This window comes from Schistocerca americana, chromosome 1 (genome assembly GCF_021461395.2).
Source record: "Schistocerca americana isolate TAMUIC-IGC-003095 chromosome 1, iqSchAmer2.1, whole genome shotgun sequence".
NCBI classification, from domain to species: Eukaryota; Metazoa; Arthropoda; class Insecta; order Orthoptera; family Acrididae; genus Schistocerca; species Schistocerca americana.
Genome location: NC_060119.1, coordinates 303216377 through 303240847, shown reverse-complemented (window position 1 = coordinate 303240847; position 24471 = coordinate 303216377). Strand labels below are relative to the sequence as shown.

The 24471-nt window shown below is 40.5% G+C and overlaps 1 protein-coding gene across 3 annotated transcripts in view; it reads right to left on the bottom strand.

Annotated features, from left to right (window-relative positions):
- Positions 1-24471, bottom strand: part of LOC124595689 (citramalyl-CoA lyase, mitochondrial-like) — a 193063-nt gene that overhangs the window by 84524 nt on the left and 84068 nt on the right. For all 3 annotated transcript variants that reach the window (XM_047134566.1, XM_047134557.1, XM_047134550.1), the window contains exon 4: positions 5563-5757. In XM_047134566.1, the coding sequence (XP_046990522.1) occupies positions 5563-5757 (195 nt within the window). The remainder of the gene's footprint in view (positions 1-5562; positions 5758-24471) is intronic.

Genomic DNA, 24471 nt, shown 5'->3' with positions numbered 1-24471 from the left:
TATACCAGGCCAGGGGAAGCAGCTGTTGGGTCTTCAGGAAAGCCTCCTCCATGCGGCCCATGAAGAGGTTGGCATAGGACGGACCCATCCTGGTTCCCATGGCCGTTCCCCTGATTTGTTTGTAGGTCTGGCCTTCAAAAGTGAAGTAATTATGGGTGAGGATGAAGTTGGTAAGTGTGATAAGGAACGAGGTTTTTGGAAGATCTTCAGGTGGGCGTTGGGAGAGGTAGTGTTAAAGGGCAGAGACACAATGGGTATGTGGGATGTTTGTGTAAAGGGATGTAGCATCTATGGTGACAAGAAAGGTTTCATGTGGGAGGGGAGTGGGAATGGATTTGAGGCATTCTAGGAAGTGGTTTGTGTCTTTGATGTAGGATGAGCCTGCCACAATTGGACGGCCAGGATGGTTCTCTTTGTGGATTTTGGATAATAGGTAGAAGGTAGGGGTACGTAGCTCAGGTGGAGTGAGTAGGTCTATGGAAGCCGTTGTGAGGCCTTGTGAGGGACCTTGGATTTTTAGGATTTTCTGCAGCTCAGTCTGGATGGAGGGAATGGGATCCTTGGTAACAGCTTTGTAGGTTGAGGTGTCGGAGAGTTGACGCAGTCCTTCTGCCACATACTCCACACAGTCAAGTACCACAGTTGTGGACCCTTTATCTGCAGAGAGAATGACAATATTCTTTTGGGCAGTCAGACGTGTGAGTTTGCAGTGTGATGATGGAGAACGAGTTATATGTGTTTTATTGATTTGTGCTGAGAAGTCAAATGACTGAAAATATGTGTGTAATTCTGCAGAAAGTCCACCAGGTCTCACATTATTATTGAAAGAGCAACTCGATCATCCTCTAGACGATAATGGAAAGATAAACCAGAGAAAGGAAATGCAAATTGAGCAACCAATACACAACAAAGAAGAGCAACATAAAACATGAGTACTTTTATTATTAACAGGACTGGTTACTTAAATGCAACTGTCTCTGTCACTCAGTGCAAGTATGTCACTACCTCAACGTGGCAAGTGCTGTGAAAATGTGACTGGGTAGCCCAAGTTACTGACTTACACTAAACATTAATAAACCAACTTTGGGAAACTAGAGGGTGGGGCAACATCCTGCTGTATCATTTCTTCCAGATACTAACAACAATGAATCGTTCAAGGCCTTAGATTAGTTGATGGCACAGGAGCAGCAACAAAACCACTAGATAGAGACACTGCCCATAGTATGGCATTCTAGCATATTTTACTTCTACCCTGCTTGCTATTTTAATACTGATTATGACTATATGCACTAATGTTTCAGATGCAAATTATGTGGTAGAACACATATGGCCACTCCAGCAAATTATGTGCCTTCATCAAGATCCAGTGTAAAAGTTAATAATGACTTCTACAACGTTTTTCTACTGTTTTTTTTTTTTTCATTGTTGTCTTCAGTCCTGAGACTGGTTTGATGCAGCTCTCCATGCTACTCTATCCTGTGCAAGCTTCTTCATCTCCCAGTACTTACTGCAACCTACATCCTTCTGAATCTGCTTAGTGTATTCATCTCTTGGTCTCCCTCTACGATTTTTACCCTCCACACTGCCCTCCAATGCTAAATTTGTGATCCCTTGATGCCTCAGAACATGTCCTACCAACCGGTCCCTTCTTCTTGTCAAGTTGTACCACAAACTCCTCTTCTCCCCAATTCTATTCAATACCTCCTCATTAGTTATGTGATCTACCCATCTAATCTTCAGCATTCTTCTGTAGTACCACATTTCGAAAGCTTCTATTCTCTTCTTGTCCAAAATATTGATCGTCCATGTTTCGCTTCCATACATGGCTACACTCCATACAAATACTTTCAGAAACGATTTCCTGACACTTAAATCTATACTCGATGTTAACAAATTTCTCTTCTTCAGAAACGCTTTCCTTGCCATTGCCAGTCTGCATTTTATATCCCCTCTACTTCGACCAACATCAGTTATTTTGCTCCCCAAATAGCAAACTTCCTTTACTACTTTTAATGTCTCATTTCCTAATCTAATTCCCTCAGCATCACCAGACTTAATTCGACTACATTCCATTATCCTTGTTTTGCTTTTGCTGATGTACATTTTATATCCTCCTTTCAAGACACTGTCCATTCCGTTCAACTGCTCTTCCAAGCCCTTTGCTGTCTCTGACAGAATTACAATGTCATCGGCGAACTTCAACGTTTTTATTTCTTCTCCATGGACTTTAATACCTACTCTGAATTTTTCTTTTGTTTCCTTTACCGCTTGCTCAATATACAGATTGAATAACATCGGGGACAGGCTACAACCCTGTCTCACTCCCTTCACAACCACTGCTTCCCTTTCATGCCCCTCGACTCTTACAACTGCCATCTGGTTTCTGTACAAACTGTAAATAGCCTTTCGCTCCCTGTATTTTACCCCTGACACCTTCAGAATTTGAAAGAGAGTATTCCAGTGCACATTGTCAACAGCTTTATCTAAGTTTACAAATGCTAGAAATGTAGGTTTGCCTTTCCTTAATCTATCTTCTAAGATAAGTCGTAGGTTCAGTATTGTCTCACATGTGGAACATTTCTACAAAATCCAAATTGATCTTCCCTGAGATCGGCTTCTACCAGTTTTTCCATTTGTCTGTAAGGAATTTGTGTAAGTATTTTTGCAGCCGTGACTTATTAAATGGATAGTTTGGTAATTTTCACTTGCTTTCTTTGGGATTGGAATTATTATATTATTCTTGAAGTCTGAGGATATTTGGTCTGTCTCATACATATTGCTCACCAGATGGTAGAGTTTTGTCAGGGCTGGCTCTCTCAAGGCTATCAGTAGTTCTAATGGAATGTTGTCTCCTCCTGGGGCCTTGTTTCGACATAGGTCTTTCAGTGCTCTGTCAAATTCTTCAAAAATATCGTATCTCCCATTTCATCTTCATCTACATCATCTTCCATTTCCATAATTATGCCCTCTTGCCCTTCTATAGACCCTCTATATACTCCTTCCACCTTTCTGCTTTCCCTCCTTTGCTTATAACTGATTTTCCATCTGTGCTCTTGATATTCATACAAGTGGTTCTCTTTTCTCCGAAGGTCTCTTTAATTTTCCTGTAGGCAGTATCTATCTTACCCCTAGTGAGATAAGCCTCTACATCCTTACTTGTCCTCTAGCGATATCTGCTTAGCCATTTTGCACTTACTGTTGATATCATTTTTGAGACATTTGTATTCCTTTCTGCCTCCTTCATTTACTGCATTTTTGTATTGTCTTCTTTCATCAATTAAGGTCAACATCTCTACTGTTACCAAAGCATTTTTACTAGCCCTCATCTTTTTACCTACTTGATCCTTTGTTGCTCTCACTATTTCATCTCTCAAAGTTACCCATTCTTCTTCTACTGTATGTCTTTCCTCAGTTCTCATCAATTGTTCCCTAATTCTCTCTCTGAAACTCTCTACAACCTCTGGTTCTTTCAGTTTATTCAGGTCCCATCTCCTTAAATTCCCACCTTTTTGCAGTTTCTTCAGTTTTAATCTACAGTTCATAACCAATAGATTGTGGTCAGAGTCTACATCTGCCCCTGAAAATGTCTTACAATTTAAAATCTGCTTCTTAAATCTCTGTCTTACTATTATATAATCTATCTCAAACCTTCCAGGGTCTCCAGGCCTCTTCCACATATACAACCTTCTTTCAGATTCTTAAACAAAGTGTTGGCTATGATTAAGTTATGCTCTGTGCAAAATTCTACCAGGCAGCTTCCTCTTTCATTCCTTACCCCCATTCCATATTCACCTACAACTTTTCCTTCTCTTCCTTTTCTTGCTATTGAATCCAATCCCCCGTGACTATTAAATTTTCATTTCCCTTCACTATCTGAATAATTTCTTTTATCTCATAATACATTTCTTCAATCTCTTCATCATCTGCGGAACTAGTTGACATATAAACTTGTACTACTGATACTGCAGAAAGACTTGGCAGGAATGTAGCCACTGTACATGAGTGCAGCAACACTGGTCACAGGAATGTACAGTTGCAATAGGGTTGAGTTCTGAAAGGCCAAGTGGCACTACCAAGAGGGAAGACCATCGTGTTCGACATATGGCTTTGGTGAATCGTCCAGTGTCTGTTGCAGCAATTTCAGCAGCAATTGGCACCACAGAGACACAACAAACTGTTACATACTCCAGGACTGATCAGCTCAGAGCCAAAAGTCTTGCAGCCACTAAGCCCATCCCACCACCGTTTGTGATTTCAGTTATGTCAAATAACAGCCTATTGTAGGGCAGAGTTGAGGTCTGTTGTGGATGAAGGCTGTGTCTGCCTCATTGCTAGTAATGGCCAGGAGTTAGGAGGAGGCCATACAACCAACCTGTCAGCAGCCTAGACACACTGGACCTACACCTTGAGTTATGGTCTAGGTGCTTCCTCACAGTCACCCCATGTGCTACAACTGCAAATATGTATGTCAATTTGGTGATTCAACCTGTTGTGCTGGCATTCATGAACAGCATTACAGGAGATGTTTCCAACAAGATAACGCTCAACCACATACCACTGTTGTCCAACATGCTCTACAAAGTAACCGACATGATGCCTTGGCCTATTCGATCACCATTCTGTCTCCAACTGAGCACATACGTGGCATCATCAGACAATAACTCCAGTGTCATCCACAACCGGCATTAATCGTCCCTGTATTGACCGACCAAGTACAGCTGGCATGGAACTCCATACCACATGCTGGAATCTGGCACCTGTACAACACAATGCATGCATGTTTGCATGCTTGCATTCAACATTCTGGTGGTTAGACTGGTTATTAATGTACCAGAATTTCACATTTGCAATGGCTTATCTCGCACTTGCATTAACCTGTGATCTTGCAATCACTTAATGTTACCCTTTTAGTATTGCCTTTTTTTCTGTTGTTGTATCTGGTATAATTTTATAAATTTACAAATGGTCCAATCCGATGGTAATGAAATAATATTCAAGTATTGTGTATGTTTAGAACCCTCAACACAAAAAGAAAGCTGCAGTCATTTTCAGAAATGATTTAAGAAACTATAAATTACACAAAAATGTAGACACAATCTTATGATACGATAGTTTTTGCCAGTCATGAATGACCTACGAACTGACACAACAGAGAAATTACTTGAAGTTAATGTCAATACTGTGGAGGTTCGACCTTTTTCAATGGCAGTATTTTCACCATCACATGCACTGATGAGTTTTGTCTCCTTGTTTGGATATGACATGTAATAATGGTAACTTCTGGAAAGTCAAAATTATTGTTCTACTTTCTTTTATCTGAGCTGCCACTTTTGCTAGAATGGAAGCACACATGTTGCCTGCACAATGACTCCTGTGCTCGGCATACATAATGGAATATTTGTGCATAGTATAGAATAAAGAAAAACAAGTCCATCAATAACCACTTTGTCTTCTGTGAAAGACATCAACGAAATAACACATATGAAATCAGTATGTGAAAGTGAATAAGACTGCTCAGTCAGCACATTTTGTCTAACCGATGAAAGTTTATTAATTTCTTACCCATTGCAGCTGTTTAATGCAATCCACTTTTGGAAGCAGTAATGTTGGTGGCTTTTGCGGTCCTGTCAAAATTACTCTTAAATCTTCTTCACACATCCCACTGTCTACTGAATTTACTCTTACTGTCCACTCTGGAAACTGTTGTGATACACATTCTTTATCCAAGAAGTGCCTTATTGTGGACCTAGCGACATTCTGTAAATAAATTAAATACAAAATAAAGGAATTATGTACAAGTCAAGAGAAATCTTCAACAGGACATATAAAGGAAAGAAAAACAGGAATACAGGAGTATTAGGATTCAGTAACTTGTCAACACTAAAACATTAAAAATGAGGGATACATCCAGTTTGGACAACGAAATCAGTCTTTCTTTTTTTTTTTCTGAGGGAAACTTCTTGGCATTTATCTTAAGCAGTTTAGCAAAATGATAAATAAATCTATAGTTATGGCCACACTGAGATTTGAGCTCTGCTCATGTCTAAAGGTAGCTCACAGTCTTAGTACCACTCCCCTCAGTAGCAGGATATATGATAAAGAGCTATTTTCCTTACATGAAGGAAAGAGATAATTATGGCAAGATTTTATTAGGCATGGCCTGGAGAAACAATATAGTGAACGGGTTCCGAGTTTGAAAGGATAAACCTCTTATAGGTAGGAGAGTTGGTCTCTTTCAGGATGAAGTTCACCATCACCGGTAAAACAACTAACAACTCGTTCACCACCATCAGGAGCAATAGAAACCAGTCACCCACCTAAGTGGGGAAGAAAAATCTAGCTGTCACATTTGAAGGATGAGTCAAACAGCATCAAGACTGCAAGAGTACAAAGTGTGCAAAAGCTGTTTACTATATGCGGCCCCAACAGTTACATTAAAATTCAATTAATATGCTAGAACCATTTGCATCATTCTACAATGAAGCTTTGTTAGACAGTCATAATAGCACACAAAGAGAATAATTGTAATAAAATGAAATCGATATGAAAAGCTACTGGTGGCTGGAATGTCAGATGAGAAACTATTAACATTTGACAGGAAAATACTAAGGGAAATTTACAGATCCCTTAATCAGGGAAAATGTCAAATAATGGAGGATTAGAAAAAAATGAAAAGTTGTTGGAATTGCACAGACTCCACATAGTCATCACAATCCCAAAGAAAAGAAGACTGAGCTAGTCATGTAGTTAAGAGTTTCAGACAATACGCTACTCCAGCAAAAAATGAGGACTCTTCTTAAAATAACCTCCAGTTAGCTACTAAAACACAGAAAAATAGATTTTTTTTTATAAACAATCTGTGCTTACATGTTGACATTGCTTATTATCCCTTCATCAAAGATCAGTGTTGCCTGGTGCTTCAGCCAGTTGCTGACAGGATCCTTGATCTAACGTCGGAAAAGAGATAAGAGTCACTTGATGCCAAGTCTGGACTATAGAGAGGATGTTGAAATACCTCCCAGCCAAAAGAATGAGTTTTTCCTTCATCTGATTCACAGTACGAGGTCACTCATTGTTGTGATAGAGACTGATTCCTTCAATAATATCCCACATTGTTTGTTTAAGACTGAACTTTGGGATTTTGTAAGAGTCTCACAATAAACCTATGACGTCATAATATTCTCACAAGTTACTCTGGTGAAATCTGGTGTCAAAATTACACTGGAATCAAAAAAAAACTTAACTATCATTTTGTGGGTGACACCATTTGCAAAAACCTTATGGGCTTATTGGGAGAATGTGAGCATATCCATTATTTGTACTGTTCCTTTGTTTCAGAGTTCACATACTGCATTCACACTTGCCCCCTGTCATGATTCTGTAGAGAAACCCTTTCCCCCCTTGATGGTAGAACTGAAGGAATGTCATGGCTGAACTCATTCTTCCAGTTTCGTGAACATCAGTTAAGACATTTTGGCCCCCACCAAGCACAAAACTTACAATAACCTAATCCCTCTGTGACAATGTTAAGGGGGTTATCCTAGAAATCTGAGGAACATCTTCAGAAAGTTCAGAAATTGTGAGCCAACATCTTGAATGCACAATTTCATGCAGATGTTGCACAAATTCAACAGTCTCATCTGAAGGTCTACCTTGACCACTTCCGACATGCACATCTGTGCAACAGCCTTCAATTTTCTGCACCACTCCCTCACAACACCATCACTCATAAACCCATCCTCATAAACACAACTCTGTCAAAACTAAATCTTAGCAACAATGATTCCATCTACTTGCAGAAAGTGAATGACAAAATGTACCTCACAACTGACAGGAGATGCAATAATACCATCCGTTTTAATTGTTTGCTGCCCACATACTGACAAATGCAACTGGAATCTGACTGATGAAACTTCAACTTTGAGGTCTATTTTTACAACCACACAAATGCCATTTAAACTACAAGGATTTGTTTATTTTTAATACCCAGTTTAAGATTAATATGTCAATATTCCCATTATATGGAAAGCAAGGAAGAGGAAGACACAAAAGTACATGGTAGGATAAAATCTGGGATGTCTAGCTAGGATGAATGTTGTTGTTGTTGTGGTCTTTAGTCCTGAGACTGGTTTGATGCAGCTCTCCATGCTACTCTATCCTGTGCAAGCTTCTTCATCTCCCAGTACCTACTGCAACCTACATCCTTCTGAATCTGCTTAGTGTATTCATCTCTAGGTCTCCCTTTAGGATTTTTACCCTCCACGCTGCCCTCCAATACTAAACTGGTGATCCCTTGATGCCTCAGAACATGTCCTACCAACCGATCTCTTCTTCTAGTCAAGTTGTGCCACAAACTTCTCTTCTCCCCAATCCTATTCAATACTTCCTCATTAGTTATGTGATCTACCCATCTAGCCTTCAGCATTCATCTGTAGCACCACATTTCGAAAGCTTCTATTCTCTTCTTGTCCAAACTATTTATTGTCCATGTTTCACTTCCATACATGGCTACACTCCATACAAATACTTTCAGAAACGACTTCCTGACACTTAAACCAATACTCGATGTTAACAAACTTCTCTTCTTCAGAAATGCTTTCCTTGCCATTGCCAGTCTACATTTTATATCCTCTCTACTTCGACCATCATCAGTTATTTTGCTCCCCAAATAGCAAAACTCCTTTACTACTCTAAGCCTCTCATTTCCTAATCTAATTCCCTCAGCATCACCCGATTTAATTTGACTACATTCCATTATCCTTGTTTTGCTTTTGTTAATGTTCATATTATATCCTCCTTTCAAGACACTATCCATTCCGTTCAACTGCTCTTCCAAGTCCTTTGCTGTCTCTGACATAATTACAATGTCATCGGCGAACCTCAAAGTTTTTATTTCTTCTCCACGGATTTTAATACCTACTCCAAATTTTTCTTTTGTTTCCTTCACTGCTTGCTCAATATAGAGATTGAATAACACCGGGGAGAGGCTGCAACCCTGTCACACTCCCTTCCCAACCACTGCTTCCCTTTCATGTCCCTTGACTCTTATAACTGCCATCTGGTTTCTGTACAAATTGTAAATAGCTTTTTGCTCCCTGTATTTTACCCCTGCCACCTTCAGAATTTCAAAGAGAGTATTCCAGTCAACATTGTCAAAAGCTTTCTCTAAGTCTACAAATGCTAGAAACGTAGGTTTGCCTTTCCTTAATCTATTTTCTAAGATAAGTCGTAGGGTCAGTATTGCCTCACGTGTTCCGATATTTCTACAGAATCCAAACTGATCTTCCCCGAGGTCGGCTTCTACTAGTTTTTCCATTCATCTGTAAAGAATTCGTGTTAGTATTTTGCAGCCGTGACTTATCAAACTGATAGTTCGGTAATTTTCACATCTGTCAACACCTGGTTTCTTTGGGATTGGAATTATTATATTCTTCCTGAAGTCTGAGGATATTTCGCCTGTCTCATACATCTTGCTCACCAGATGGTAGAGTTTTGTCAGGACTGGCTCTCCCAAGGCTGTCAGTAGTTCTAATGGAATATTGTCTACTTCCAGGGCCTTGTTTCGACTCAGGTCTTTCAGTGCTCTGTCAAAATCTTCACGCAGTATCATATCTCCCATTTCATCTTCATCTACATCCTCTTCCATTTCCATAATATTATCTTCAAGTACGTCACCCTTGCATAAACCCTCTATATACTCCTTCCACCTTTCTGCTTTCCCTTCTTTGCTTAGAACTGGGTTTCCATCTGCGCTCTTTATATTCATACAAGTGGTTCTCTTTTCTCCAAAGGTCTCTTTAATTTTCCTGTAGGCAGTATCTATCTTACCCCTAGTGAGATACATCTCTACATCCTTACATTTGTCCTCTAGCCATCCCTCCTTAGCCATTCTGCACTTCTGTCGATCTCATTTTTGAGACATTTGTATTCCTTTTTGCCTGCTTCATTTTCTGCATTTTTATATTTTCTCCTTTCATCAATTAAATTCAATATTTCTTCTGTTGCCCAAGGATTTCTACTATTCCTTGTCTTTTACCTACTTGATCCTCTGCTGCCTTCACCACTTCATCCCTCAAAGCTACCCATTCTTCCTCAACTGTATTTCTTTCCCCCATTCCTGTCAATTGTTCCCTTATGCTCTCCCTGAAACACTGTACAACCTCTGGTTTAGTCAGTTTATCCAGGTCCCATCTCCTTAAATTCCCACCTTTTTGCAGTTTCTTCAGTTTTAATCTACAGTGCATAACCAATAGATTGTAGTCAGAGTCCACATCTGCCCCTGGAAATGTCTTACAATTTAAAACCTCGTTCCTAAATCTCTGTCTTACCATTATATAATCTATCTGAAACCTGTCAGTATCTCCAGGCTTCTTCCATGTATACAATCTTCTTTTATGATTCTTGAACCAAGTGTTAGCTATGATTAGGTTGTGCCCTGTGCAAAATTCTACCAGGCGGCTTCCTCTTTCGTTTCTTACCCCCAATCCATATTCACCTACTACGTTTCCTTCTCTCCCTTTTCCTACTGACGAATTCCAGTCACCCATGACTATTAAATTTTCGTCTCCCTTCACTATCTGAATAATTTCTTTTATTTCATTATACATTTCTTCAATTTCTTCGTCATCTGCTGAGCTAGTAGGCATATAAACTTGTACTATTGTGGTAGGCGTGGGCTTCGTATCTATCTTGGCCACAATAGTGCGTTCACTATGCTGTTTGTAGTAGCTTACCTGCATTCCTATTTTCCTATTCATTATTAAACCTACTCCTGCATTATCCCTATTTGATTTTGTGTTTATAACCCTGTAGTCACCTGACCAGAAGTCTTGTTCCTCCTGCCACCGAACTTCACTAATTCCCACTATATCTAACCTCAACCTATCCATTTCCGTTTTTAAATTTTCTAACCTACCTGCCCGATTAAGGGATCTGACATTCCACACTCCGATCCGTAGAACGCCAGTTTTCTTTCTCCTGATAACGAGATCCTCTTGAATAGTCCCCGCCTGGAGATCCAAATGGGGGACTATTTTACCTCCGGAATATTTTACCCAAGAGGACGCCATCATCATTTAACCATACAGTAAAGCTGCATGCCCTCGGGAAAAATTATGGCTGTAGTTTCCCCTTGCTTTCAGCCGTTCGCAGTACCAGCACAGCAAGGCCGTTTTGGTTAGTGTTACACGGTCAGATCAGTCAATCATCCAGACTGTTGCCCCTGCAACTACTGAAAAGGCTGCTGCCCCTCTTCAGGAACCACACATTTGTGTGGCCTCTCAACAGATACCCCTCCATTGTGGTTGGACCTTCGGTACGGCTATCTGTATCGCTGAGGCATGCAAGCCTCCCCACCAACGGCAAGGTCCATGGTTCATGAGGGGGGCTAGGATGATTATCAACATTAAATGGACCCCAATGCTTTATACAGCAGGAAAATAAATGGATGAGACTTGTGGAGCAAGCCTTCAGTTCATCAGGTTCTTGCTATATAAAGATAATGTAATTACTAATATACTCACCAAAAATTAAGTTAACACAATGAATTTGTTATATAAAATAAAAAAATCACTAATAAACGTACAGAGATGACTATATCAGAGGTAATAACATAAAACAAGTACAGCATCAAATTAGTTAAAAACTAAATATAATTCAAAAAGTGGTAAATACGTTTCCAGGCATGAAAGTACCATGATTCTGTATCCATCAACACACAACACAGGCTCTCAGCAAACCAATACCATTAAAGTTAAAATGAGGAAATATAATCACTCAATTTCAAATCACTGTGCACACATGTGCACATCTGCCTACACACACAAACACACGCGCACGCACGTACACACACACACACACACACACACACACACACACACACACACACACACACGACCCTCCCACATGCACACACATACAGAGGAGTGGGGGGGGGGGGGGGGCTATTTGTGATCAGTTATTTTGGGAGGGTTGGTATGAGAGGAAAGGAAAGGTCTGGAATGACTTAGAAAGGGAGCATTGTGCAGGAAAAGGTGGTGATATGTAGGAAAAAGTGAAAAGCAGGAGAGAGGAAGGGAGAAAGAGCAGGGGTGGGTAACAAGTTGTAAAACTAACCCCAGTCCTCTTCTTACTGGTTGCCCCCTTGTGGCTGGTTAAATACAATCACATAAGACTCATACACCTTGGTTAACCAGAATTTCGACACAAGCCCATAATCCCCTTTCCAATATGCAAGACAATAATTGCTTCCTTCATTATTTACAACAGCTGCTTTACCTCTTTGGTTGTAACTATACAAGGTGAACTCAAACTTCACTGCAAAATATCAAATTTTGTTCAGGGATATTTTCTAATTATATTGGTATAAGAGATCACTGTGGCTTATTACAGAGTAAGAACATAAGTGATTTACTCAGTTTATTATCCTTACCTCTGTTTTTATTTTTAAAAAATTCGCAACAATGAAAAAGCCTGTAATATGCAATCATCAAAATGTACAACACTAAACAGTTATCTACACATGTCTGGATACAACAGTAATGGATGTGTTTGCCATCACTGCGGGAACGATTCAGCATATCTTTTCTGTGCTGCTTCTGCACTGTGTTATGGAAACCCATGCACAAAGCACATATTGGCCAATTCTTCACCAGTTAACTTATCCACACTGCTGTACATCATTGTTAACAATCACCCACCACTGCTGGAAAGATAAATCTGATACAGAACCAACCAAAACTGAATGTAAGTTTAAGGGTGAAGAGTAAAGTAGGCATTACTGTTGTCAGTGGCAAAGTACCGTGAGTTTTTTAACAAGATGCATAATGTATGAAGTGTTGGCAGAAGAGCCAACACCGTGTTGCTAGAGGAGGCCGAAATGCACGCTGTTAAGCTCACGCAGGCTGGCGTGAGGTCTGGAACATTACAAGGAAATGAGAACTTATAAAAAGGGACGCAGTTGCTGTAATACTTAACTTTAATCCACAATTGTAGAACATCTCTCTTGACTGTACATGTTTTAAGATAAATATCAAATGCTACGGCGCCTTGCTAGGTCGTAGCAAATGACGTAGCTGAGGCTATTATGCAAACTATTGTCTCGGCAAATGAGAGCGTATTGGTCAATGTAGCTTCGCTAGCAAAGTCGGCTGTACAACTGGGGCGAGTGCTAGTAAGTCTCTCTAGACCTGCCGTGTGGCGGCGCTCGGTCTGCAATCACTGACAGTGGCGACACACGGGTCCGACGTATACTAATGGACCGCGGCCGATTTAAAGGCTACCACCTAGCAAGTGTGGCGTCTGGTGGTGACACCACAATGTATACTAGGTACTTACATTTGCACTGTTGTGCAGATATTTTCCATGCAATACAGATACAAAGATAAATGAAGATGAAAAATCAAACAAAATGCAGTTGCTTTAGAAAAAGCATTTTAACCATCAGCTGTTTTATTTAATCTATATATAATCTACTGGTTTTGGTCACAGACCATTGTTACTGGATGTGAGGTAAAGCAGATCAGTTAAAAATATCATAACCCATCCTCAAAATACTAACAAACATATCTCACAATGCTTCAAGTCAAATAGAGAATGTAGCACAGAAGAATTTTTTACCAATTTCGATCATAGATCATCATTACTGCTTGTAATGTAAAACAGGTCAGTTAAAAACATGTCCGATTTTCCTTTCAAGCTGGGATAACATCAAGGTCATCACAGTGCAACCACCCAAACAACTATTGTAAACCGTCCTTGAAATACTAATGAACACGTCTTGCAGTGCTTCAAGTCAAATAGACAACGCACCCTAGAAGAACATTCATGATGATGCAGGAGGAGTTGGCACAGTTTGCAAACAGCCGAAAACAGCATTGGCCATGAACAGCTGTCTGCAGGCTGCTGCCTCAGTATGTGGTGGCGGCAAAGACTCTGGTGTGTCTCTTGCAACACTTCAGGTGGAGCTTGCTTTGCCCAAGGGCTATGCTACTCAACAAATCTGCACTCACTGCATAGTGAGTGGCAGGTTGTAACACGTTCATGTCACTCTGGGTGAAGAGTCCATGTGGGGCTGGCCGAATTGTCTCACCTATTCACCATGCTAGTGGATAAGTGGCCACTCCTTCAGCATTGTCCAACCAGATGCACAGTGGGATGGATCTGCTAGTTATTGGAAGTTCCAGTGTTAAATGTGTCTTGGAGTGGAAAAAGCATCTAGCACTGGAAAGAAATCTACTGTGCAATTGGTATGACTGCCAGGGGGGCCCCCGTCACAGATATGATGGAGCCCTTCCTGTGGCTACTGAAGGCGCAGTGTGCAGTCACCTGCAAGTTGTTGCTCACGTCAGTACCAATGACACCAGTTGCTTGGGTTCTGAGGCCATTCTCAGTTTGTCCAGGTGGCTGGTGGAAGTGGTGAAAGCTATTGGCATCACTCACAGGGTGCCAACAGAACTCACAATTTGCAAAACCATATCCAGAATTTTAACAGTTGCTGCTGCAGCCATGTTTAAAATCTTGAAATATCCAGAATTGATTATGGTCCTTTGGTTTGGACCCAAATGGAGGGTCTCAACCAGAGGCTCCATCGAATCTGTGATGATCTTGGCTGCAAATTTCTGAATCTATGTAATGGGTTGGAGAACTGTAGGGTTCCTCTTGATATGTCAAGGGTGCACTACAAACAGAAAGTGGCTACTCAGTAGAGTACTTGCAGAGAGCACATGGGGCTTTTTTAGGCTAGCACAGATCATGTAAAAATAAAGACACTGACTTCAAAATTTTAATTTATGCTGAAGCATTCACAACAAAGTTCCTGAATTTACTGCTCTCCAGGAAACTTGTTGTGGTCAAATGATCTTCAGAACTGAGAGCTGGATGAAAACTGAAGCAGAAAGCTCCAAAATATTTAATGAGACCTGAAACATATATCAAAAACACAGATTAGATAGCTTACGACAGGGAATGTTCATTGCAATCAACAAAAATATTGTGTCTATCAATGTTGAAATTGAGTCTGACTGTAAAATTATATGGATGTAGTAACCCACCTAGGTGAACTCAGATTAATAACTGGACATTTCTACCAATCAGCTGATACCGTCATAACTGTTGTAGAAACATTTAAATAAAGCTTATGCTCAGTAGCAAGGAAATACCCTTATCATGATATTTTACACTGAAGAGCCAAATAAAGTGGTACACCTGCCTAATATCATGTGGGGCACCCACAAGCACACAGAAGTGCCGCAACATGATGTGGCATGGACTCGACTAATGTCTCAAGTAGTGCTCAAAGGAATTGACATCATGAATCCTGCAGGGCTATCCATAAATCTGTAAGAGTACAAGGGTGGTGGATATATCTTCTGAACAGTACATAGTAAGTCATCCCAGATATGCTCAATAATGTTCATGTCTGGGTAATCTGGTGGCCAGCGGAAGTGTTTAAACTCCTGGTGCCCCTCTGTAGCAATTCTGGTTGTGTGGGGTGCTGCTGGAATTGCCCAAGTCCATCGAAATGCACAACAAACATGAATGGATGCAGGTGATCAGATAGAAAGCTTAACTGTCAGAAGCATATCTAGACGTATCAAGGGTCTCATATCACTCCTACTGCACATGCCCCACACCATTGCAGAGCCTCCACCAGCTTGAACAGTCCCCTACTGACATGCAGGGTCCAAGGATTCATGAGGTTGTCTCCATACCCGTACATGTCTGTAAGCTTGATATGATTTGAAACAAGACTCATCCAACCAGGCAACATGTTTACAATCATCAACACTCCTACAACAGTGTTGACAAGCCCAGGCGATGCATAAAGCTTCATGTTGTGCAGTCATCAAGGGCACATGAGTGGATCTTTAGCTCCGAAAAGCCATACTGATGATGTTTTGTTGAATGGTTCACATGCTGCCACTTATTGATGGCCCAGTATTGAAATCTGCAGCAGTTTGTGAAAGTGTTCCACTTCTGTCACACTGAATGATTCTCTCCAGTCATTGTTGGTCCTATTCTTGCAGGATCTTTTTCCGCCGCAGCAATGTCAGAGATTTGATCTTTTACCAGAATCCTGATATTCATGGTAAACTTGTGAAATGTGGGAAAGTCTCCACTTCATCACTACCTCAGAGATTCTTGTCCCATCACTCATGGACTGACTATAACGCCATGTTCAAACTCATTTAAATCTTGATAACAAGACATTGTAGCAGCAGTAACTGATCTAACAACTGCAGCAGACCCTTGCTGTCTTATACTGGCATTGCTGACAGCAGCACTGTATTCTGCCTGTTCATATACCTCTCTATTTCAATACGCATACCTATACCAGTTTCTTTGGTGCTTCAGTGTAGTTGGAGGTTACTTCAACCTACCAAATACAGACTGGGATGTCTATGGATTCTATGGATTCATTGCAGATGGTAAGAACAGACAGCCTTGTGAGGTAGTTCTGAACATGTTTTCTGAAAACTGTCTTGAGTAGCTAGTTCAGTAACCAACATACAATGGAAATATTTTTGACCTTGTAGCTACAAACTAACCCTGACCTTGTTGACAGTGTCAGTATGGAGACTGATCAGTTATCTTCGTAGTGACGATGGAAGTTAATAAATCCAGGCTGGGCGAGTTTTTATGTTGGAAAGAGCAGATAAGCTGGTGCTATCATCCTACTTAGACAATGAATGGAAATCTTTTAATTCCAATATGATGGACATACAGGAATTTTGGTCAAAGTTAAAATGATCGTTTAAATTGATGCTGCCTGGAGAAATAAGTAGATCAAGGACATATGAGACCCACTGTGATTTAATAACAAAACTCAGAAATTGTGGAAGAAGCAGAGTTTGTTGCACTCACAGTTTCAAAATGAACGTGGAAATGTTGACACACAAAAGTTAGTAGAAATTTGTGCATCTATAAAAAGAATGATGTGCAAAGCATACAAAAACTTCCACTATCAGACTTTAATGAAAGATCTTGCTAAGAACCTAAGAAAATTCTGGTCCTATATAAAATCACTACATGGGTCAAAGGCTTCTATCCAGTGCATCAACAACCAATCTGGTATGGCAATAGAAGATAGTGGAAGGAGAGCTGTTGTTGTTGTGGTCTTCAGTCCAGAGACTGGTTTGATGCAGCTCTCCATGCTACTCTATCCTGTGCAAGCTTCTTCATCTCCCAGTACCTACTGCAACCTACATCCTTCAGAACCTGCTTAGTGTATTCATCTCTTGGTCTCCCTCTACGATTTTTACCCTCCATGCTTCCCTCCAATACTAAATTGGTGATCCCTTGATGCCACAGAACATGTCCTACCAACCGATCCCTTCTTCTAGTCAAGTTGTGCCACAAATTGCTCTTCTCCCCAATTCTATTCAATACCTCCACATTAGTTATGTGATCTACCCATCTAATCTTCAGCATTCTTGTGTAGCACCACATTTCGAAAGCTTCTGTTCTCTTCTTGTCTAAACTAGTTATCGTCCACGTTTCACTTCCATAAATGACTACACTCCTTACAGACACTTTCAGAAAAGACTTTCTGACACTTAAATCTATACTCGATGTTAACAAATTTCTCTTCTTCAGAAACGCTTTCCTTGCCATTGCCAGTCTACATTTTATATCCTCTCTACTTCAACCATCATCAGTTATTTTGCTCCCCAAATAGCAAAACTCATCTACTACTTTAAGTGTCTCAATTCCTAATCTAATTCCCTCAGTATTATCTGATTAATCTGACTACATTCCATTATCCTTGTTTTGCTTTAGTTGATGTTGATCTTATATCCTCCTTTCAAGACACAATCCATTCCGTTCAACTGCTCTTCCAGGTCCTTTACTGTCTCTGACAGAATTACAGTGTCATCGGCAAACCTCAAAGTTTTTATTTCTTCACCATGGATTTTGATTCCTACTCCAAATGTTTTTTTGTTTCCTTTACTGCTTGCTCACTATACAGATTGAACAACATTGGGGATAGGCTACAACGCGGTCTCACTCTCTTCCCAACCACTGCTTCCCTTTCATGCCCCTCAACCTATCCATTTCCCTTTTTAAATTATCTAACCTACCTGTCCAATTAAGGGATCTGACATTCCACGCTCCGATCCGTAGATCACCAGTTTTCTTTCTGCTGATAACGACGTCCTCTTGAGTAGTCCCCGCCTGGAGACATGAATGGGGGACTGTTTTACCTCCAGAATATTTTTTGCAAGAGGACGCCATCATTATTTAATCATACAGTAATGCTGCATGCCCTTGGGAAAAATTACTGCTGTAGTTTCCCCTTGCTTTCAGCCATTCGCAGTACCAGCAGAGCTAGGCCATTTTGGTTAATGTTACAAAGCCACACAAGTCAATAATCCAGATTGCTGCCCCTGCAACTACTAAAAAGGCTGCTACCCCTCTTCAGGAACCATACATTTGTCTGGCCTCTCAACAGACACCCCTTCGTAGTGGTTGCACCTAAGGTACGGCTATCTGTATCGCTGAGGCACGCAAGCCTCACCACCAACAGCAAGGTCCATCATTCGTGTGGGTGGGGTTAATGTTTTAAATTTTGTTCAATAAAAATTTTCTGGGCTTGTGACCCACTGTCAATATATATTAAATGACTGATGTTTTGGTCCCTGTTGCAAGTGACCTTCTTCAGGGTGTTTTTGTTTACTGCTGAATGAGAAAACTTTGTTTCTTATATAACTTTGCACATGGCTGTTATCCAATTCTGATGGGCTGTTTAGGATGAAGGGGAGGGATGTTAGAAGTCTTTATTGGTGTTTTTATTATTTCTTTTCATTGGTGGAAACCTGACATTTTGTTTGGCGTTTGCATTACTGCTTGCGACTGGTGGAAATCGGCAAATGGAAAACCAGGCAGCGGTTGTGCCATGTCTGCAGGTATATAAGAAAAAAAGTTTTCTCATTCAGCAGTAAACAAAAACACCCTGAAGAAGGTCACTTGCAACAGGGACCAAAATATTGCTAGTTTTATATGTATTGACAATGCGGTCACAAATCCAGAAAAATTTTATTGAATGTGACAATGGCCATGGAAGCCTACATTTATATTTTAAATTTTGTGGTTCAAATGGCTCTGAGCACTATGGGACTTAACTTCTAAGGTCATCAGTCCCCTAGAACTTAGAACTACTTCAACCTAACTAGCCTAAGGACATCACACACATCCATGCCCGAGGCAGGATTCGAACCAGCGACCGTAGTGGTCGCGTGGTTCCAGACTGTAGCGCCTAGAACCGCTTGGCCACCCCAGCCGGCTATATTTTGTATTTAAGAACTCATTCATGCAGGAGGATCATACAGACACACCATAATTTTACTGTCGCACAGGCTCCCAAATGGACAGTAATAGGCATCCCTAATGGAGAGAAACAACTGGAAGAGTTGTAAACAAGTAAGTCATAAGGTCTGGGTGAAACCCCAACTCAGTTTTACAGAGTACTCTACAGCAATGGCCCCCTAATTTAGGTTGAATTTATCACTAATCTCTCACTCAGCACGAAGTCCCAAGAGACTAGAAAAAAGTCCAAATGATTGCTGTGTATAAAAAGTAAAAGAACGGATCTGCAAAATTGCAAACCAATACCCTTAATGTCAGTCAGCTGCAAAAAGTTTGAGCATATTCTAAGTTCAAATACAACAAATTTCCTTGAGACAGAAAAGATTCTGTTCACAGACCAGCACAGACTTAGAAAGCATCACTCTTGTGAAACTCAGATTGCCTTTCTCTCACATGATATCCTGCAAATCATGGATGACAGGAAACAGGTGGATTCTATATTACCAGATAGCAGAAAGCATTTGACTTTGTGCCCTAGTGCAAACTATTAATGAAGGTCCAAGCATACAGAATAGGTTCCCCAATATATAAGCAGCTTGAAACCTTCTAAGTAATTGAACCCAATACATTGTCCACAACAGTGAATGTTCATCAGAGACAACAAGCACACCAGGGAAGTGCGACAAGACTGCTCTTGTTCACAGTTCATGTTACAAATTTTTAGAGGTTGTGGAGGGGACTTAATAGATCAAGTTTTATGTAAGAACCTATGTACAGAAAGGCATCAAAGTTACAGGTGCCAGCAGCGGTAAATGTATGTATATACAGAGTGATACCATTATGATGTTACAAACTTTATAGGGTGATGGAGAAGGATAACTTACCAATTTGAGGTAAGGATCCCTGTACCAGAAACAAATGAGTCAAAAGTTATAAATGGAAACTGTTCTGATACCTCTTATAACAGAATACATGTACTGGTAATGTTGTTGCTAAGAATGCAGGATAGGCAACTTTCAGAGGTCATAGTATGGACCAAAACAAGGAAAAAATTGCCAGTAAATATGGGCTCTAAAGTGCATAGATGAGGAGCTATGAGTACTTGTTCATCTTACATACTGTGAAACACATCTCATCTACCAAATGTGTTCATAGGTATTAAGGTATGCATTTTACAGCCCATGTTTACTGGACATTTTTTCTTGTTTCGATCCTTACTACCAACTCTGAAAGTCGCCTATTGTACAACCTTATAGATGAGCCTTCCCTACTACCATCCTTATGAGCGTGTTCCCTTTTGTATCCCTTCTGTATCAAACACTATCACAATCCATCCTTGAGTACTGCTCCAGTATTTGGGAACCACACCAGGTTGAATTAAAGAAAGACATTGAAGCAATTCAGAAGCATGCTGCTATATATGCTACTGGTAGGTTCCATCATCACGCAAGTATCACAGACCTCAAATGGTAAGCCCTGGAGGGAGGACAACATTCTTTTTGCAAACAATAATGAGATTATTTAGAGAACCAGCATTTGCAGCTGACCATACAATGACTCTGCAACCACCAATGTAGATTTTGTGTAGGATCCACAAAGACATGATAAAAGAAATCAAGGCTCATACAGAGGCATATAGACAGCCATTTTTCACTCACTCCATTAGTGGCTGGAATATGAAAGGAAATAACCATGAACTATACAGTGGCTTGCAAAGTATGTATGTAGATGTAGAAGTAGAAGTAGAAAATGAGTGAAAGCTGATAAGCTAGTATGTTTATCTAGTGTTTTACACAAGTCCACATGAAGTCCATAATTAAAGCAGGTGCTTGTTCAATGTACACATTCTGGAATGTCCTTTATCATAAAATCAACATTATCAATATTTTGCTTAGAACAGGCAAGTTCCCAATAAATCTTAAAAAATAAATGTGGTTGCAGTGAAGCATGGGCATACTTTCAAAAGGCCACATGTGCAGTGGTGCTATGTCGTCTTGCAGAGGGTGCCTCAGACTTTTGTGTGTGTGTGTGTGTGTGTGTGTGTGTGAGAGAGAGAGAGAGAGAGAGAGAGAGAGAGAGAGAGAGAGAGAGAGAGAGAGAGATGATTGTCAGATTGTCAGAGCCCGCAATGGGCACCAGTGTGTTTAAGTCTAGCCAAGCTACGCTCAGCCTCAGTTCTCTATGTGTATTGCTATGGCTCTTTGTGCACATAATTGGTTCTTGTTGAATGTTACTTAAAACTGTGTTCAAGTTTTTAATGCTTCCAAGGAATGAAGGTGTGTTCAGTCTACTGGTCATGTTGTAATTATACCTAAATACAACACAACTGGCGACAAATGTGGTCCTGTTCTCCATGCAAATTTCTTCTCTGGTTGGTTCTCCATTTGTTCTCATGGTGACTGATGGTATTACAGAGGCTATTTTATGTCAGTTGGTCAAACAGCAAGAATCATTCACCATGGGACTGCACCACCAATCACAAGCACTAAACAATCAAACTTGGGTACTTCAATCAATGGCTTGTGTTTTGTCTAGTCAGCATACTCCTCAGTCTGTGTCACCTACTGTTTTGCCCTCTGCAGCCCCCATGGCCTATTTGCCTTCCTTTTATATATACAACAAGTTTGTTGAGGAATAAGATGCATACAAACACATTCAAACTTTTGGGATTACTCACACTATTTTATGTCATGCCTTGTTCCTTTCTTGGATGTCACCAAGAATATATCAAGTCCTTTGTCAACTCACTCCTTTGCAGGACCCGACCAGATGTTTGACCAGATGTGTGAACTTCTTTCAAAAAACTAATGTAAGCACATCCATGTTATTGCATCCCAGGTTGAGTTATATTGCTGTAGGAAGCAACCGCATCAATCCTATCGAGCATGGGTGGCTGAACTCCATGCATTAAGTCATCATCGTCATTTCATGTCTGAGTGCATAAAGAGCCATATGCTGATCAGATGGCGAGAAATGAAAGATGCTATCACTCATTTAGCTTCAAATCATGAGGTGTGAGAGCATGCTCACCAAAGTGAAAATCCATCTTTCACCAATGTTTTAACAATTGCATAGTCATTTGAGGTGTCACCAAATTGAGTCATGGTGTGAAATATCAGCAATCCAACCCTCTCTTCCACACCAAACTTCAGATACTTTGCAGGGGTAGACAAGGTCGTGGCAATCCACACATGATCACAGCATCAAGGCGGCCGGCCTCACTCCCAACAGCAGCTGCACCAACAAAGTAAACAAGCCAGTAAACAGCAACGTATGCGTTGGACACTCCCATCCTGTCCTTATTGTTTCATTAGCCATGAGCCTAAAACACTGGGCTACCTGGCATAATTGCAACAAAAAGGTCACATTGCTTCTGTTTGTAATGCAAAAATTCAGCACAACAATCCTGATGTGGATATGGACATAAACATTGTATCAGCTATTTCTGTTGTACCAAACAAGGTCTCCAATGGTGTTACAGTTTTTCATAAAGTTCTGCACATGCAAGCGGGTGCAGGATCTGTGGTAACCTTCTTAAACTCACAACCTTATATGGACTTGGGCTCTCTTCCACTTCCCTCTGTGCCATGATAGTTAGTAAATTACAATAAACATAGTATTCCTGTTCTCAGCCAATTCTCTGCCCTAGTGACCTACAAGTCAGTGGCCCAGACACTTCCATTTCTTGATGCAGATAACATATGTGCAGAGAATCTTTTAGGATTAGATCCTTTTAAGTTTTTTGGTTTTATCATTTCAGATGAAGTGAACTTGGTGTCTGAAAAAGTGCCATATACACAGTTCGATGCATTACGTTCTGAGCTTTTCTCTTTGTTCTCTACTGGTTGGGGTGTGTCAACAATTTTCAAGCACACCTTACCATGAAACCCTTTGCTCAGCCTCGTTTTCTTTAGGTCCATCCGATTCCAACTGCACTCAGGGAACACGTCAAAGATTAACTAGAATCTTGGGTTGTTTAGCCTATTGCATCACATGAATGGTCTACTCCCTTAGTTATAGTAAAGAAACGGTCAGGCCGGTTATGCCTCTGTCGTGATTTTAAAGTTTTTGTGAATGCACAATCCATAGTGGATACATATCCAATACTGCAGCTGGTCAATATTTCTTAAAAATTGCCTTGTCAGATTCCTATTTACAATTCCCTTTAGATACAGAGTCACAATGTATGTTAGTTGTCAATGCCCCTTTTGAACTGTATTAATACTTCCTGTTACCTTTTGGAGTCACCAGCACTTCCACTATTTTCAACATTTTTTGGAACAACTTATAGCATCTGTGCCAGATTGTGCACACTATTTGGATAAATTGTAGTTTCTGGAGTCTCCACTGAGAAATATTTACAAAATCTCCATACTCTTTTTTTTCTGTCCTCCAAGTGGCCAGGTTGAGTTGTAATTTAGAAAAATGTCAATTTTTTCAAGCTTCTATTATCTTGGGTTTTAAATTTCTCACAAGGGTCTCAAACTCCTGCATCAACACATTTATACTACTGTGTCGCTTCCATGCCCTACACTAGTCAAAGAACTTCACATTTTCCTAGGCATAGTCACCGACTGGTCCAGACCCAGGAGTTGATGAGGACAAATTGCTTTGTTTCCACATTGATGTCACCGCACAGCAGATGGCTGATGGTTTACCTGTAACTAGCACACACATTCCACAGGTTGTAGCTAGCAGCGTATAAGACCAAGTGGCTAACCAGGTGGGCAAAATCTCCAACCCAGCTGGGAATTGAACCCTGGTCCACTGCCTGCCTGGGTGGCAGCTAAGCAGGCGGACATGCCAGAGTGTGCAACCTACTTGGATGACATAGCAGTTTCTGGGGCCTCCACTGAGGAACATTTACAAAATCTCCATGCTCATTTTTTCTGTCCTCCAAGCAGCCAGGTTGAAGCATAATTTAGAACAATGTACATTTTTCAACCTTCTATGATTTACCTTGGGTTTGAAGTTTCTCGTGAGGGTCTCAAACTCCTGCATCAACATGTTTCTGCTATTGTGCTACTTCCATGCCCTATCTTGGGCAAAGAATTTCCGGTTTTTCTAGGCAAAGTCACCTGCTACCATAAATTTTTGCCTGGTGCAGCGACAGTTGTGCAGCTGTTACATCCATTGCTGTGCAAAGGGACTCAGTTTCACTGGTTA